Below are 18,702 nucleotides of genomic sequence, written 5' to 3'. Positions count from 1 at the left end.
ATATTCTTCTGCGCTGCTTGGCCAGGCCATTTTTTCTTAATCCTAAGAATTTCAGTTCAAAGTTTGTTCCTCAGGCAAGTCTTTCCCCACCTACCCACCCTTCTCCCAGGGGGGGCAGAGCCTCCAGTTACAGGTCCAAGTAAGACGCTTTGTTTTTCCTTCACAGCATTTAACGAGTGTATTGTAGAAGCTATGGGGCTCAGGACTAGTAAAATGATCTTCTCCAGACTGGACGACTGAGGTAATAGGTCTCGTTAGCCTCCCTATTGTATCCTGGGTCCTCAGGAACTTGTACATAAAAGGACATGCCATAAATATTTGTCGTATGAATGAAATGTAAGACACTTATGTGTAATAGTGTTTTCCAGCATGTTTTAAATGACATAAATATAATTTAACAGATAATCTAAAAATGGCATATAATGTAAAGATAAAGCCAATGTCCTTTCTACATACGTGTAAGAAGACATGCTTGTCTTCAACCTCTCCTCACTTACCTGATCTATAGAAATGCAAATCTCAAACAAACAACACAGTCAAAGAGAGGGAAAAATACTTACTGATTTCTTATATGCAAATGAGATAACTGAATCCATTTGAAATAAAGCAAAAAAAAAAAAAAATCATTGGAACATCCCAAAGTAGTCCAGGAGATACAGTGGGCCCTCCATATCTTTGGGTTCCTCATCCGAGGCTTCGATGAACCTTGGAATGGGAAGTATTCAGAGAAAATTTAGAAAGTTCCAAACAGCAAAACTTGAATTTGCTGGCCACTATTTACATAGTATTTACATTGTACTTACTATTTACATATTATTTACACTGTATTAGGTATTACAAGTAATCTAGAGGTGATTTAAAGTATATAGGAGGACATACTTAGGTTACATGCAAATACTACAATATTTTATATAAGGGACTTGAGCATTAAAGGATCTGGGTAAGGGGAAAGGTCCCGGAACCAATTCCCTGGGAATACCGAGGCACAATGGCAGTACAAATTTCCACTAAAAAGGCCTTTACAACAGGACTGGAGGAGCAGTAAATTGTCTAGCCAACAGTTAACTAGGAAAGAGTGGACTAGGCTTAGCAATGTTAATTATAAATACTTTGTATAGACACACTGCCTGTGGGAGAAGTAGAAATCAAATTCAATGATTTATTTTCATTTGGAAGGCTTGTGGTAAAACCCGAGCTCACATAAAAAATTGCTTTGGTTTATTAGCTGCCATAAAAATTACACTCGTATTCTGAAAAGCCTTAAAATTTAAGAAAAACAATGAACCCTCTTGCTTGTTTTTTCTCTCTCAATCCTCCTTATCTCTTTGATTTTTCTACAAAACAAGTATAAATCTCCTGTTTCTTTAGAAACAACTTTCTCATCTCTGGCTAGCTAATCTTCAAGGAAGACTTCTCTCATTCTATCTGACCTAGTCCCATCTGGTTATTCTTCCAATTTACCGTGTTTATTTTCCCCAGGGCACAACATTTATCACAATTTGTACTTGTGCTGACCCCTGTTTATCCTCTGCCACCACAGAAATGTCACCTCCATGAGTGCAGGGAACTTTGTCACCACCCAGCACCTATTTTCCTGCTATAATGGTACAACCTTTTCAAACTCAAGAGAAACTCTTGAATGCCAGTACTGTTATTAATAAGCAAGTGCCTGAGGTTAGGTTTTCCAGAAATGTTCACTCATCTACTATTTTTAGCACTTTTATCTCATTTATTTATATTACCTTCTAAAATTTGTTTGGGGGCTTTGTTTTTCACAAATAATTGATATTTCTATTACAGGATCGTGTCAAACTCAGGACCAGGTATCAATTGCAATACACACACGTAAGCAAATAGAGCTAAGACGTCTAGTAAAGTTTCCCTTTTCTGGTTCAACATCCCAAGGGTAGATTTTAAACAAATCCAAAGGCAAGTGGAAGAAACTGGCTACAAGTGGAGGGAGAGTGACTTCAAAATGTCCCAGAGAGATTCAACCAAATCTTTGGTCCCAGTAAGGGCTCCCATTACTCAGGCAAGGCTGCTCCAGGGTCCAGCCCACAGCGGCCCGAGAGGGTCCCCTTCTGATCTCCCCTCCAGACTGGGTGCCTTAGCGCGATCCCTGCGCCCTCGTTCTCCAGGTCTCTGCCCTTCAACCTCGAGGGCCGGGGCCCGGGGGTCGAGGACTCTCAGGGCGCGCGGTCTCCCTCCGGCCGTCAAGTAGAGACCCCCTCACCCCCCGCCCAAACCCCTGATTAAACAAACCGAACAAACTCCAAACTGACACTCGGCTGAGCCAACATGGCAATCCCCAGACCGAACATTCAAACGTTCCTCGCTCCTTCAGCAGACCGAGCCCCGGAGCGCTGCTCTCTCCGAGGCCTGGCCGCTATTCCCGGCGAGGACCCCGCGGGGGGCTCCCGGCGCCAATGCCGCCGGGCGGCCAAGGACCCCTCTCCAGCTTCCCGAACTACAGATCCCAGGGTGCCTCTCGGACTCCGGCTCCCTCCCTCTCTCGCTCCCTCCCTCCGTGCGTCTCCTCCCCGGCCCTTGTTGTTTTGGCTGGAAGCGCTCCGGCGGAGTTTCAGAGAAAGTCTAGGCAGAAACCGGAGCCGGCCGAACGTGGGAAGGGGAGGAGGGAAGGGAGGAAGAAGGAGCCGGGAGGCCGAGAGAGGGAGGGATCTGGGCCGGGGGCCGGGCCGCTCGGAACCTACCGCGCGCCCCGGGTGGGGGAGGCGGCGCGGGAGGAGCGCGAGGGGACCGGACGGTGGGCTCGGTCCCCCACAGTCGAGCCGCGGAGCTCCTCGTCTCTCCGCCTTCTTTCTCCCGCGGCGGCGGCGGCGAGCGCGGACCCACCCTCCGGCTAGACCTGCGCCCTGCCCAGCGACGCCCAGCTGGCGGCTCCCTCCGTGGCTCGGGACCAGCCCCGCGCCCAGTGCCCACGGGACCCTCGCGGCTTCACCTTTCCTCCCCGCTGCCCGGGCGCCGCGGAGAAGTGACCCACCCTCTCCCGAGGAGGAGGAGGAGGAAGGAGAGGATCGCGGGGCGCCCCGAAACCCAGAGCGGGCGAGCCAGAGTGGGCGCCTCCCGGGGGCTTTGTGAGTGTGTGTGAGTGTGTATGTGTGTGTGCGCGTGCAGCGTCGTGTCTGTCTCGAGAGCGCTTTGGGAGGTCCTGTCCCGAGGGGGCGGAGCGCAGGCGGCAGAGGCTCGGGCTCCGCGCCGGGGCAGAGTCCCGTGGAGCCGAAGCGCGGCGGAGGCGGCCGGCAGAACGGCACGCCTGGCGGCCAGGCGGGCGCACTGAAGGAAGGCCGGGGCGCCCTCGGCCCGGCCGCGGTCCCAGCCCCGAGGTGTCGGCCTCGGCGGCGCAGCCCGATTCTACTCACGTCCAAGGACCTGCCTGCGGGGAAGAAGTTCGAACGCGTTGAGCCTGCGCGCCGCGGAGCCCGTCCGCCCCGTCCACCCGGTCCACCCCGTCCCCCCGAGGTGCGCCGCAGTAGAGCAAGGTCCCCGCCTTTGCGCGGCCGCCCGGCGTCGACGGTGTCGGGAGCGCGCCCGGCGCGGAGCCTGAGAAGCGCGCACCATGAGCGGGGCGAAGTGGTCTGCTCGGGATGGCTCCGCAAGTCCCCCCCGGAGAAAAAGTTGAAGCGTTATGTAAGTAGAACTCCGCCGCTGCTCCCATCCCGGGGCGGCTCACGCGGGCGTTGCTGCTTCCACTCAGTCCCCATCCCTTGCCCATGGGCCCCTTCCCCGGCAGGCTTGGGACCCGGGCTGTAAGCTCCCGCCCGGCCTCCGCCTGGCCGGGGATCTTTCCTCCATCCAGATTGCAGACTTCGGCTCTTCGGAAGGCCCAGCGTTGCCAGCTGAACGCCCGCAGCGTGTTTCTATTATTTTAGCGGGAGTGAGGGGAGGGCATTCTCTTTTCTTGATTTCTGCATGGAATTCTTAGGGGCTGCTGTGTAGTAAATTTCCCGCACTGGGAAAACCGCCAAGGTGTTGAACTCAGCAGCCTTCTCTTTGGTCCGCGCTCCCTCCCGCCTTCCCCTCGGGGTGGTTGCGGGAAGCGGGAGGGGAACCTGGGAAGCTGCATTAGAAAAGAGCATCTCCAGTCCGCGCGCAAGGGAAAGAAAAAAGTTATTACGCGCCCTGCCGTTTGCTTAGCAGGGTTCACATTTTTGCGGTTTTGAATCGAGGGACATTGGAGTTTGGCCCGAGAGCCTTGGCTGTTTGCTGCGAGAGGAGGGCGCTGGAGGGAGCCTGGTGGCTGGTGTTCGGGAGCTTTGGACACGCTGTCAAGACACGCAGGAGGGGACAGCTGAGGCCAGTTAGGATTTCTGTGTGTTGCGGTCCTTTTCCAGGCCACCAGAGCTTCTTGGTATTTGTGTAATTGATACAAGATGCTGATTATGTGTTAAACCATTTTAGCTGTTAGGGAAAATATTCCTTGAAAGGACCCCTTTCTTTGTGGGAAATCTGTGTCCTCTTGGGGGGTCTGGGATCTTCTCCCCTTCTCCCCCAGTGGTTCTTTTGTCGTTGCCCTCTGCAAAGGAAAGTAATGACACCTTTGCCTTGGCATATGGAGCAAATACTTTTCAAGTGAAGTATGTTTTGAAAGCAAAATTTAAGCCCCCTTAAAAATAAATTTACTACCAGGGGGCCGACACTAATAAAGAAACCTGTTTCTTGTTGAAGGGTATCTGCACCCAGCGTGAGAGCTCAAGTTAATCCTATTAGTCACTGTTTGCTTGCATTGAAGGAGTGAAGTGCAATATTTAACCTCACCGACCATTTGCCAGTGAGTTAGTTTCAGGTTTACTTTCTGCCAGAATGTGTTATAGACAAGTGATTCTCATTTAAGGACTTGATGTCACAAATGCTAAGAAAGTTCTCCAGAGGTTTTTGAATCCTTCCAAATCCTGCCTCCCCACCTATCCCAGATTGCTTAAATATTCTGGTAAATATGCTAGCTTTATTCCAGAAATTGGGGAGAGGCTGTGTTTTTTCCAGCTCTGAGTTCTAAAGAGAAGATTGTTTGTGTGTGAGAAGAGGGAGTAGGTTATTGGAGAGATGTATTTGTTTTGAGAAGGAACTGTTTAGGAGATGATTGGATTCTTGGAAGAACTAAAGAACAAGACCTTAGCTGCAGTAGGTAGTGATGATAGAAGTTTAATGCCTTCTTTCACACTACTGGTTTATGGCTCTCTCTAAAGATGCCAAGCCCTGGACTAGGCACCATGAGATTTAAAAATACAATAGGAAAAAAGCCTTGCCTGTTGGGCATGCAATTTAATGTTAATACAAACCAGGCAGAAAATCAGCACAAAAGATTATGCCTTAACAAGGACCAAAAAAAAAAAAAGAAAGAAAGAAAGAAAAAAAATCTTTTTTTGGAAAATCTTTAAAAAAATTATTATTTCATTTGAGCATTGCAATACTTTTTTGAGCTAGGCATTATCTTTTACAGATTAGAACACAACCTACATAACCAGAGTGTGCCACAGGGAGGATTTGAACTCAGATCTGCCTGCCTGCCTGGGCATTAAAAGGTTAATGACTCTCATCTGGTGCATTTCAAGTGGCATTCAGGCTGGGTCCTCGGTAAAGGACCTCTCAGTGAGTCTATGGATATTCGCTGAGCCTGTGAGGAAGAGGCGGGCTGTGGCTCAGAGGTGCAGGGCTGAAAAAAACCTAAGACAAGCAGGTGTGGAAAAGGGAGCCAGCAACACAAAGTGGTTTCTGATTGTGTACACAAGCTGAGCGCTTTGGGCATTTCATAGATGTTTGGAGGATCAAGCTCCATGTAGACTGAAACTGTAGGAATACTTTAGAGAGATGGTGGGCTCCCTAAACTGCCATCAGCAGAGGGAAGAATGTGCCTAACAGCTGAGCAGAGGCAGGGTCTTCCTTACTTGCTGGTTCACTAGTGTATTCTTCCCAAGCTAGTGAAGTACACGGAGGTGGCCCAGGAAGACAGTGGGCAGGGTGACTGTCAGAATTGAGGAGTCCGAGAGGGTGATTGCACTCTCAGGTTGGTTGCCCAGAAGATTTTGACATCCCCAGATGATTGCTGTTTGGCTTGGTATCCATTTAGATAGTTTTGGCTGAAGTACCTGTGCCCCTCAGAGACATGGGCCTATATGCATGCATCTCCTATGTTTGTTTTGTTTTTATGTAAAATCTTTATTTGCTGGTTGAAAGGAAATACTGTTGGCTGTCCAATAGGCAAAATGTTGCTTGATAATGGCTCTGAATAAACAGTTTGTGGCGATAAGATATCTTGGATGTGTGCTGCTAGGATTGTTAAATGAGACTTCAGGGAGTTTGAGCGTTGATTCTGTTGGGGAACATTTGGCCCAGGGGACTTGGACAGTTGTCTCAAAGTATTTACAGGGTAGTCCAAGCATTGATTAATATGATCCCATCAGGACTTTTAAGTGACAAAAAAATTGTTTTAGTTTTATCTTCAAGGTCATCTCAAGTTATGGCCCCAAAGTCATCTCAAGTTATGGCCCCAAATTCATCTCAAGCTGTGGGAGTTCCATTTCCAATTCCCATTTTATGTTTGCTGTTTCATAGTCAGATAGCATTGTTTTTGCACACTTGTGTGTTCATCTGATATGGAAACTTGTCTCAAATTTCCTAGAGAGTGAAAGTGGCATAAAAGAAAAAGACTGGACTAGTGAGCAGATTCTCCAGCTTTTTTGTCTCGATATTTTTCTATATTTCTTTGCAAAAGGGTAAGAACCACTTGTGTATTTTCCATCCTCTCGTTTATTTTTTATTTATTTAATTTATTATTATTATTATTTTGTCTTTTTAGGGCTGCACTCAAGGCACATGGGGGTTCCCAGGCTAGGGATTGAATCAAAGCTGTAGCTGCCAGCCTGCACCACAGCCACAGCAACGTGGCAGGATCTGAGCCACGTCTGCCACCTACCCCACAGCTCATGTCAACGCCAGATCCTTAACCCACTGAGCAGGCCAGGGATCAAACCAGCATCCTCATGGATGCTAGTCAGATTCGTTTCCCCTGAGCCACAACAGGAACTCCTGAATTTTTTAAAAGTCTCCTTAATATAGAGGTGAAAAACTTCCTGCTGGTTTCTCAGTTTTGCTACTACTATGTTGATGTTTTCACCCTGGGTTATAAAACAAGCTGCTTTCTTAGGCTAAGAATCTGAGCCAAATCATATACATACAGATAACCAGATACAAACTCGTGGTAGTACACACTCAGCAACAGTGCTCAGATTTTTAAAAAGATTTATTTTAAAGACAAATCAGCCATTTGAAATAATGGTGGACTTTTCATCAGGACTTGAAATTTTAGCTGAGATAAAAATGTAAGTCTTGAAAACAAAGGATTGCTTCAAGCCAGCTGGCTGTCCCCCCTCTCTCTGCAGGGGGATCTTCCCTTGGCCTGCAGCAAGCCCAGACACCAAGTTTGGGCTCCTCCTTGGCCCAGCTGTCCATGTGGGGCAGGTGTGCAGTCTCAGCAGGAGAACCTGCTTCTGAGGCCAGGGCAGGGGGGCCTTGCTAGCTGCCAGCCAGCTTGGGAGCAAGAGCTCCGCCTGCTCTCGGGTATGTAATCTGCACCCAGCTTGGGCTCTGAGCTTCAGCTGTCACTTAACAGGACGGTGCTTGGCTGGACTTCCAGAGCACCGACCTGGTTCCGGAAAGGGATCTGCAAACAGAAGGAGCCCTCTTCCTCCAGGTGGGCACCTGACATGCTACTTGGAGGAGAGAGTTACGGGGAAGACAGTATAGTAGCATCTCCCTGGTCGAGGACAGCCCAGGAGCTGGTGTCACCACAACAAAGAGGCCTGTGATGTCTGGAAGCTCTTCCTGTCCTTTTTTGGCAGTTACCAGTAGCCGTCCACAAATTCTGGAACTTTTGCTTACAGTGACTGAAGGAGCGTAAATATTCTGTTGAAGGAACTTTTTCTTGCAATTCCCAACATTCCATTCAAATTTCAAATGTTTTCTTTTTACCTTTTCCAGTAAGGCAGGAACATTGTTTCTGCTAACAAAGATCATCAGCTAGCAACTGCATGAAGTCTTTATGAAAATTAATGGTAGGTTAATTCTTTTGTTGTGCCTGGGCTTACAGATAGGTACCCAACGGTACCCCGACTCTCCAGGTAAAACATGCTGAGTCCTCAATCTGATTGTTGTCTTTGGGGATTCAAAATTGATATTAGGAAGGTGTATCAGTTGGAGGGTAGTTTGTGAATTCTGCTGTTGTTGTTTTTTTAATTGACCATCTTTCAACAGTGTGGTAAGAATTATACTTGGATATCTAGCTGGCAGCTAGATTGTTATTTCAGTGTGTTTGGCCGTAATAAGGCTGCTTAAAAAATATGAAGAAATAAAATGACAAAGCACTTTGAGACTACGTAAAATTCCATATTGTGGAGTCGACATAAAAACTATGTAAGGTCTTTTAAAAAATCTTTTTTAGGGCCGCACCCGCGGTATGTGGAGGTCCCCAGCTCTGGGTCGAATCAGAGCTGTAGCCACTGGCCTACACCACAGCCACAGCAATGCAGAATCCGAGCGGTATCTGCAACCTACACCACAGCTCAAGGCAACCCCAGATCCTTAACCCACTGAGCGAGGCCAGTGCGTCCTCATGGATGCTAGTCAGATTCATTTCCGCTGAGCCACCCCAGGAACTCTTAAAAACTATGTAAGGTCTTAATGATTTGCAGATCAAGGAAGTTTAAGAGGTAATGAAGTGCCAGCACCCCTAATTTTCATACAGAGACTAAGACTGGAGAAGGGACATTGTAGCAAGTGGATTATTCCTTTATTTTTGAAGGGTTTCTGGTAAATTCTGCTGTGGTTAGAAGGAACCCTGAGCTGAGTGTCAGGACCAGGTTTCACCTTGGCTTTGCCACTACTCCTGTGATCTTGGCATCCTTCTGGCCCTTGGTTTTATTATCTGTAAATGGGGACGGGATGGGGAAGAAATCTACATTCTAAACTCTCCCTAACTTTCCTCTTCTCAGACATTTCCTTGGGAGGGAGTGGCAGATGGGGAACTTATCAATAGGCCTCCTTTTTGGGGGAGAAAGAAATCGTTGCTTTTTGTTCTTCTTAAATAGTCTAGTGAATGTTTTAGAACCAGTGAAGCTGAATTCTTGGGGGACCCTGTGGTGCTGCCATTAGCAGAATGCAGGCTCACTGAGTCCGCTGCCTGTGCTGGGTGCTGTGTCTGCTGCAGAGTGGAAGCTCACCCAGGAGCTTTTGACTAAACAGGTATTTCTGGAGCTTTTTGTAAAGGTGCCATGTGTGGAATACAATGGCCGGGAAAGGCCCACTCCCTGCCCATAGGGAGTTTCTAATCTGTTTGTGAAGACAAGCTATAAATGCACGTTCCTTTAAATCTTTTTACAAGAGCTATGGTTACAAGGCCATATATGATTAATTGCTAAATGGATGCTATAGGCAATAATTGCTTAAGAGTTCAGGGACTAAGAGGGGAGGGGGGTAGTGGCTGTCTAGGAGAGACGTCTCCCGTGCATTCAGGCTCTCTTCTTGGAAGAATCCAGGTTGCTGCTGACAGAAACAGCAAACTCAGAAGGGAAGCCTGGCTTTAAGGGAAGAACAGGGTGTTTGTATGCGTTCAGACATCTTCAAGAAAAGGACGGAACCCCTGTGTTTGACGCCTGGAGTTTGGATGTCAGCTGTAACTTGCCATGTGAGAAGTTTCAGTGTGTGCCATGACCTAATGCCTCTGATGGGATCCTGACCACAAGCGAATTTTCTGTCCTGGGCCAGAAACCAACCAAACACCGCCACCTGTCTGGTCACCTGAACTTATTAAAATTCCAAGGGACATGTGTTACTTAAGATTTCTTTACGGCTGTTTTGAAGGAAATAATTCCTGCTGGCAAGCATTTCGTTTACAACAGAGAGGGAGCATGTTCTGGTGGGAGGGAGAATAAAAGAGCCTTTGATTCGCTTGCTTCTGAGTTCCAGCAGGAGGGCCTCGCTGCCTTGGGCTAGCGTCTTATTTTGGACTTCAGAAGCCATCTTAGCACAGCTGCATGAGTGCAGCTAGTGTTGGAGGAAAGAGAACACCACCATCAGGTCCCATTAAACCCTTCCTGACTGTGGATGGAAGGGTAGCTCTCATTTCGCGTTCCTTGCATTCACATGGTGGCTCCTTTTCCCCAAATTAGTGCTCCAGCTGAGTTTGCCACTTTTCCTTGGACTGTGTGACTCCTTGATCTCCTTGGTTTCTGTGACTCTTGGTCTCGGTTCGTGAGCTCAGTACAGAAAACTGAGCAAGTCCCAGTGTCTTTCTGCTCCGTCTTCAGCTGCAACCACAAATAAAAGTAGCATGCTTTTCTGCTTTGGATTACTCCTGGGGAAAAGTGGCTCATTGTACCATGGATTTCCAGGGTTCTCAACTAAGGAGCCTCTTCTGTTGCCAACCAAATGGTTGGGAAAGCCTTAATAAATTGAAGATGCCATGCAGGCCTATGGAATTATTGGGAAAAGTCTTCGTAAGGACTGGAAGCTTTGACCATTCCAGGCTTGTCTGTGTGAGCCCCTTAAGTCCTCCAGGAATGCCTTAACTGGAAAGAGGAATCTTTTGTATTTCAAGCAATTATTTTATTCATAGGAGCAAAATGCTCATTGCTGAATGTGTATAGAGTGAAAACTAACACTTTTGACCCTCCCACAGCCTGCTTTATTAAAAAAAAAAAAAAAAGTTAAGACTCTGCTCTGAAATGCATGCTTGGTCCTTATCTCAGTTACATTAGCCCTTGAAGCATTCTGATTACAACTTGTAGCTGCCAAGCCCAGTCCTGCAGCATTATCTGGAACAAAAATTTTCCATGTGGTTGTTTTTAGCAGAGCTACTATATGCAAACTGCACGTGAAGATGTAAGTTGCAAAGAAATAGAGCTTCTAGAAGGGGAAATGTGAGTGATCTTAAATTTTCTTCCTACTATTTAATTGTTCTTTCCTTTCTGTGTGTTTCAGATATTTTTATCATACTTCTAAACTGAGTTTTATTTTTATACATGAGAAAAAGTACCAAATTTACCATGAGGTTTTCTTATGGTGGTGGGGTTTTTTTTCTCCCACCTTTTTTCTTTGAATTCATACTTGGTTTAGGTCCTTCCCTATGTGTTCAAAAAAAAAATCCTAAAAGGGAAGAAAAAAAAATGGCTACATTGTTCCAAGAATTAAAAACAATATACGGAGAGTCCAAAAATTTCTCTTCAATGTAAAAATCTTAGGTCTTTTTTTTTAAAGGAAGAAAAATACTAAACTTTGCTTTAACTATCCTGCACATTGTTTTTCTTTTCCCTTTTTTGTTTATTTTCCTTTGTTTTGACTCATGCCGTTTACATTTTTTTGAAAAGTTTTATACATTGTTCTTCTTTAAGAACTTCAGACATGGAAAAAGAAAACATGAAAATTCCATTTGACTTTTTATCCTCTGGTCTTAAGGTGGGGGGGGCGAGTCAATTATCAGCAAGGCTTTGTAACCCACAGTCAGGTTGCTTGGTTGAATTGAATGTTTGCCATTATGCCTAGAGATACTTAGCTGTTACATGTGAAATAAGCAGGTAAATATATTTTAGTTAAGAGGCTTGCTTTTGTGAAATGGAAATGCAGGGCAATAGCATCGGGAGATTGAGAACGCAATCGGTTTTTGTTGTTGCTGTTATTTTGTTTAATACATCGGTTAGCCAGTTGCTGTAATTTTTATCTGTAACTTTTTAAGTGAGAGGTTAAAACAAACACAAACAAAAAAACAATCTTTCCCCCAAGGATTCCCTACCCTCTCTTGTTCTTTTCCCATTTGCAGTTCTTCCTCTGTAGAACGCCTAGCCCTCCACATCGGCAAGGATTCCCTGTCAAAAGCTTTACACGCATGCACGTTCTCTCAGCTTTTCTCCCCAAAGGGGGAGGTTTTTATGTCCTATTATATGGTAATCACGAAGTCCTAATGTTCCACCCAGCACGTTGGTTGTGTTTCTCTCCTGAAGTGCAGTTTGCAGTTACTACTATACTGGGAAATGCAGTCAGGCCACTTTCTGACTAGCAGGTCTCCTCCCTGAAATGACTACCTGCTGAAAGAATTAAGTACCTGGTGTGCTTTCTCAACTCTGGTCCATCACACATTCCCATCAGTGCCTTGGCTAGAGTCCTGGGAGCTGAGGCCAAAGTGCTTCTGATTGGAGGGATGACCACTTGATTTGCCAGAGAGAAGTGCTTTTACCTTCTGACTCTTAGAAGAGAAACACTTAGTAAAATGCTACCTCCAGTGTTTTGAATTCCAGTGGTTTTCCCCAGTGAAGAATGCCCACCTCATTCACTTAGCAAAGTATTATTTGAAGCCCCTACCCTCTGGCAAAGTTATAATTGACCCCAAAGTCGTGTAGGAGGATTGGATTTTTTACTAGTGCTCCCTGACAGTTTCCGATTGAAATGTTTAAACTGTTGGGAAAAGGTAAAAGGAAATACTGAGCTAGTAAGAATGTAAAATATTTGGGAAGTTAATTTATTCCTGGTGATGCTGTTACATAAAACCAAAGCCTACTGAGTAATCTTTACAGGGGATATAACGGGTCATTTATCTCTAAAGAAAAGCACGCAAAATTTAAACTGAGGCTACAGAACAGTATTCTTTTTTCTTATTTACGCAGTGAAATGGTCAAGGCAGGAAAAGCATGCCTGTGTATATTTTTATTTTTAACATATTTTTCTAGATGGTTTTCATAATGACCACAATATACACAGTAGAAGGTGTGTACACATGATCTATTTACAAAGAAAATTATGGCTTCATTTATCGTTCTTTGGTGTTTGTAATAGGATATTAATTTCCAGAGGACAAAGATGGCATTTGTTCTCCACATCTAAAATGTACAGTGTGGTACCTGGCACAGTCTCTTGAGTAGAATGATCAAACGATTGTAGGATTTTAACCCTAAAATCATAAATCATCTAGTCCAATGTTTCTCAACCTTTTCTAACCCATTTCTCTATCACGAGTTGCTTGAGTGTTCTGATGCTTTTAAGCCAGTTTTATTTTCTGTGATTTGCATTCCAAAAATAATAGCTCTATTAATACAACATTGTCAATCAACTATAGTTCAATAAAAAATACATATCTATATTAAATATCTTTCCCAGTCACACATCTCTCCTTCCCTAGTGTAGAGTCTAACCTCTTTTTACAGGGAGTGAAAATTAACCTCTGGGAGACTGATTGATTCATCCAAGGTCATACACATTAAGCAGCTGTTCTGACAGGGCCAGAGCTCTTGCTTCTCAGGTCAGACCCTTCGGTCCTTGAGGGAATGCCCCTGAGAACAAGGCACTGCCAGGAATTCAGAAGAGGACCAAGAGGGCACCGCCTCCATCTTTCAGGAGTTTAAATGCTACCAGGGACAGTGCTGTGGGAGACCAGGCTCTAGAAGAATTCAGCAGAGGGAGGTAAATTCAGGGACTCTGTGAAGGTTTCATGAAGGTGGAAAGAAGGATTTTACTAGGACCTTAAAAAGGTGGATTCATTTTTCAAAGAGCTGGGGTCCTTCCCCTCCCCCTCCCTTCCCTTTCCCAGCCAGACTCCTGGGTGTACACCTGGCTGCTCGCTCTTTGTCACCTGCCGCTCATTTCATAATGAAATACAGCCTGGGTCTTTTTCCACCATCTTTATCTAATCAGCTCCCACTCAGGGTCCAGTGATTGCCAAATCTAGCAGAACTAGATTTGAACTTTCTAAATCCTATTTTTCATGGAACTTTTTTTTTTTTTTTTTTTTTTTAATGGCTGCCCCAGTAGCATATGGAAGTTCCCCAGGCCAGGGACTGAATCTGAGCCACAGCTTTGACCTATGCCACAACTACGGCAACACCAGATCCTTTACCCCACTGTGCTGGGCCAGGGATGGAACCTGTGCCTCTATAGCGACCAGATCCACTGCAGTTGGATTGTTAACCCACTGTGCCCCAGCAGAACTCCGTTTTTCGTGGAACCCTTGACTGCCTTGTTGTAGGGGACCAGTCCGTTCTTCTAAAAATATGTCTCTCCCTGTACCTTCCTAAGGGCAGGCTCTGGTTTCTGGCAGTGTTGGAGCTCCAGGAATTCTCATGCTAGAACGCTTCTTCTGTCTCACACTGCTTAGGAGTTCTTCATTGGGAGTTGACAAAAACTTTTTTGAAAATTTGCCAAGTGCTCCATGCTCTCTCTTGCCTCAGAATTCTCACAAACTTCATGCAAACCTTTTGATCCGCTTGCATGTTTCCTAACCGTTTAAAGCCCCCCTGCAGGGCTAAAGCCCAGTGAAATGCTCCCCGCATTGTAATTCGAAGACAGCAACCATTGCAGCCCATTTCTCACTCCATATCCGTGACTCTCACTGGTTAGTTAGTAGATCCCTGACTACTCAGACCCGCCCCCCCCCCCCAATCATCGCCCTAAACGCTGCCCTTTTGCTGTTCCCCCTTTCAGTCAGTCACCACCATCCCTTCCCCAGAGCTTAAGCCAGGTGGTTTTCTTTGTTCTCTTTTCAGTGTCCACACCAGGGACCAAATCCTGTTGGTGGTTTTACCTTCTAAGTCTCTCTTGACTTGTTGACCTCCGTGTGGCCTGAGCCGCCTTCTCTGCCAGGTTTGCTGCAACAGCCAGTCAGCTCCCTGCCTCCTGGCCTGGGCCCCTCCCGACCCTCTTCGGCAGTCAAGGCAAGGAGCGAGGGCTTTCTGAAACACAGATCTGATCATCCCGGGTCCCAGTTGGCGACACTTCTCCTGTGTCCCTTTGCTCTGATGGAGGCCCAAACCCCTTCTCTTGGCTGGCTGGGCGCTCCGTGCCATGGACCCTGCGCAAGCGCCGCCGCCTCCTCCGCACGTGCTCTGCTTCTCCATACGGAGCTTCCCAGCCCCACATCGTCCTCGCCATCACGCCTTCTGGCCTTAGCCTGTGCGCGGCTCTCCTCTAGGAATTCCTGGCCCTTCTCTCACTGCCTCCACACCCAGGCTAACTTTTGCCTATTCTTACCTCCCCCAGCGCCACTTCTGCCCCCAGCCTCCCGTCCGCCCCTCCTCCACCACCACCATCACTCACCAATGCAGACCCAGTGGACAGAGAGAATCTGTTTTGTTCTCCTTTGATGCCTGGCCCCCCATCACACCGGATTGTGCTTGTTTGCTTAATTCCTAGTTCCCCTTTACATGCTGGGGCCACATTGTGATTTCTTTTTTTTTCTTTTTTTCTTGGGCCCTGTCTGCAGCATGTGGTAGTTCCCAGGCCTGGGAACAACCCCGAGCCACAACTGTGACTCTGCTGGATCATTAACTGCTAGGCCACCAGGGAGCTCTCACATTGTGATTTTTCATGAGCCCCAGTACATTTGCCCTCTCTTCCTTTGGGACTCCCTTCCTCCAACAACAACAAAAAAGAATGAAAATGTTATTTTGCAACTGCGTCCATATAAAGATGACTCTATTCCAAGCTGGATGTTATTACATATATGTTTTAATATTCATTTTTAATTCTTTTTTTAAAAAGAAATTCCTATTAAGACACTTCTGGTGGGTTCCTAAAAGTGTCATGGGTTCTAGCACTTAGTGGCCTGATGGATACCTTGGCTTTGTGAAGTGGACAGATTCTCTGGTGATAAAGTTGATAGCACACTTCGGCTGATTGATTATGACTAGGAAAGGTGAGGAACCCCCTCAGTTATTTCCTTATGTGGTGCCTTTGTAGTGGCTTGAGTAGCTCCCCAAAACTGCTTTACAATTTTGTATTGTAGTCCCTGGAGTGGAAAAATAAATTCTAAAAAATAGAGTGATGGACTTCAGAGATGTGTATTTAACCTCTGTGTGTATTTCCAAGCCAAAATCATGAGATCGTTATGATGTCAAAGATAGGCTCCTTGAGCTAATTTGTTAAATGTGAATGTTTTCATGATGTGTCTGTGTAGGGCACTGATTTGTAGTGGGAGTGGGAGGCCAGGCTTCTTGCCCCGCCAGGGACATTTAGCAACCTCTGGAAGTGTTTTTGGTTGTCACCCCTGGGGGCGCTGCTGGCAGGTGGTGGCTTAAAGCAGGGAGGCTGCTAAACATCCTGCTGTGCACAGGGTAGCCCTGCCACCAAAAATCACCCAGCCCTATATCAGTTCTGCTAAAATTGGGAAACCCTCATGGAGAGGGATCCTTCATAAAGCTTGGTTCCTACAGCTGGATTATTTATTTGGTTTATTGCCCTGTGTTTGCATTAAGAGCTGTAATTCAGGAGCACATATGGTGCAGCCCTGGACCCAGGCGTTTCCTTTGCTGGCTTCAGTGAGGTTAAGAAAACGTCACTGAAAAGGCTGAGCCTTTGGACCCCAGAGAGTGGGGCTGTGTCTGTCCCCCTATCAGAAGGGAGAGAGGCAGAATCACTCTCCAGTGGCAAAAGGTCTGTTATCGTTTAAATCGTTCCCCCAGTACTCATTTTTCTGGCTCGCACTGATCCTCGCTGGAGGACAACCACTTGTCCTCTGGGTGGGGAGGGGGATGCTGAGTCATTTATTCATGCTTTTTATTACCTCTTGGCTTGAATATCACCATTCATTGTTCATGAGCCGCTCGGCTTGTTTACTTTTAAGAAATTACATGTAATCTGTCCTCTCGCAGGTCTGGCTACTGTAATTGGCCATAGCCACAGAGCAGGCCCTGCGAGTCTGCGTTTGTGCTGATGTCTCACAGTCAGTTCAGATTCTGGTCTCCAGACTTTCTTGCCTCCTCCATCTGTATTTCAGAAGGAAGGTGAGCAGAACTGCCATGCTGCTCTCTCTTCTTAGAGGCTCTGATCATGCCACTTAAATATGTAATTCGAATGAGTCCCTGTGTGTCCTTCAGTTTGGGGCGGTGGTCCTCAAACCTCTGTGTGCACATCAATCGCCTGGTAGCTTCTGAAATGAAAATTCAAGAGCCCTCCCCCTCTTCTGAAATTTTTAGTAAATCTAGGTCAGGGTCCAGAAAACTGTATTTTCTAACTTAAATCTCTGTTGCTTCTCTCTCTCTTTTTTCCCCATTTTAAAAAGTTTTCTTGAAGTATAGTTGATTTTCAGTGTCATGGTAATTTCCGCTGTACAACAACGTGATTCAGTTATACACATACACACATCCAGTCTCTTTCAGATTCTTTTCCCACATAGATTATCCCAGAATATTGGGTGGAGTTTGGTTGCTTCTGATGTAGGTGGTCCTTAAATTTGGAGAAATGCTGAGTTGGGTGTGGAGGAAAAATGGGAAAAGAAAGAAAATCCAATAGAAGTAATTATTTATAGAGAGTGGGATAGGAACGAACCAAAACCCAGCAAGTAACCTGAGCCTCTTTTCTGTGAGATAAGGGAAATATGCCATGATGCTTTAAAAAAATGTTTAGTGTTTTCTTGCTGTGATTTAGATCAAACTCTCCCTGAAAGAGAACATACTTAGAGGATGACAAAATTCAAAGGGAATTTCTAGAAAGGTTAGAATTTGAGAAAGCATCTGACCATCACCAAGAAGCTCAAAGATGTCATTAAATCAAGGAAGGTATCAGAGTTACCATCATGGTGAGGCAGAAACGAATCCAGCTAGGATCCACGAGGTTGCAGGTTCGATCCCTGGCCTTGTTTAGTGGGTTAAGGATCTGGCGTTGCTGTGAGCTGTGGTGTAGGTTGTGGACATGACTCAGATCCCGTGTTGCTGTGGGTAGGCCAGCAGCTACAGCTCCGATTCAGCCCCTAGCCTGGGAACTTCCATATTCTGTGGGTGCAGCCCTAAAAGACAAAAGACAAAAAAAAAATCAAGGAAGGTGTCATGTAGGTATCGATTTGAAAAAGAATGTGCATTCTTGAATCAAGAGTTTTATAAATGGCTTAAAGATGAAGAGAGATGACAGAGGATTAATTCTTTACCAGAAATTCTGGTTATTCTGGTTATTGGGTCTGAAAGCATATTGTTAAATACAGTCCATATTTCCTGAAATAGTTCTAAGATCCATTATGTTTCCCCGTGGTCTTTATAGTACATGTCCAATTGGCCCTACTTTTTGGTTAGTTGAGATGCGATGGACTTGTAGAAGAGCATCAAAGTAGTTCCACTTGACTAAAGGAGTTATTTTCAGATTTCTGTCTCTCCTCTCTCTCCTGGTGTTTAATGTAGATGTTCTAATCTATTTTTAACCTAAGCTTTTTTTTTTTTTTCTTTTGGCTATGCCCATGGCATGTGGAAGTCCCCAGGCCGAGGATAGAACCTGCGCCATAGCAGTGACCTGAGCCTCTGTAGTGACAGCATCAGATCCTTAACCCGCTGCACCACAGGAGAACTCCTAACCTAAACTTTGATTTTAAATTCCATTTTAGAGAAAGAGTGCAGGAGAGACAGATGAGACAGACTATTTTAGAAAATGGGCCAATAAGTGGCCCGTGTGGGATGGCTATTTAGTCGTAGAAAAGGAATAAAGGATTTATTTCTAGCTACCTACTGAATTTACTCTGTTTCTAGAAAGCTGTTTTTTCCACATATTTCCTTAGGGGAACTTTATGTTCTATGTATACCTTGCAGAAGGATCTTGACACCCTTCTCCTAAAGTAAAAGGAATTTGGGGGGTTCTAAAATGATGGCTCTCATCAGCTTTTGTTAAATCCTTCTGCACCCTGCTCTAACCATCTCTTCATCAAAGTGTTCGTTTTTTGCATTTGTT

At 45.8% G+C, this 18,702-nt stretch overlaps 2 protein-coding genes across 4 annotated transcripts in view; one reads left to right on the top strand and one right to left on the bottom strand.

Moving 5' to 3' along the window:
• Positions 1–836: 836 nt before the first annotated feature.
• On the bottom strand, positions 837–7,723 carry LOC125137457 (uncharacterized). Its single transcript, XM_047798134.1, is given in 7 exon segments — positions 837–3,165; positions 3,167–3,352; positions 3,395–3,488; positions 3,491–3,596; positions 3,692–3,878; positions 4,140–4,283; positions 7,626–7,723. Coding segments are annotated over 7 exon segments (1,659 nt in total). The 3' UTR covers positions 837–2,321.
• GAB1 (GRB2 associated binding protein 1) overlaps positions 3,483–18,702 on the top strand; it is a 130,718-nt gene continuing 115,498 nt past the window's right edge. For 2 of the 3 annotated variants that reach the window (XM_047797974.1, XM_047797973.1), the window contains exon 1: positions 3,483–3,648. The gene's annotated coding sequence lies outside the window, so the exon portion shown is untranslated. Of the gene's footprint in view, positions 3,649–10,816; positions 10,932–18,702 lie in introns of those variants that run through there. The other variant, XM_047797975.1, reaches the window with a different exon arrangement.

The sequence above is a fragment of the Phacochoerus africanus genome, chromosome 10 (genome assembly GCF_016906955.1).
Source record: "Phacochoerus africanus isolate WHEZ1 chromosome 10, ROS_Pafr_v1, whole genome shotgun sequence".
Lineage (NCBI taxonomy): Eukaryota > Metazoa > Chordata > Mammalia > Artiodactyla > Suidae > Phacochoerus > Phacochoerus africanus.
The sequence above is the reverse complement of the archived record's forward strand: the minus strand, read 5'-3'. Positions and strand labels throughout refer to the sequence as shown.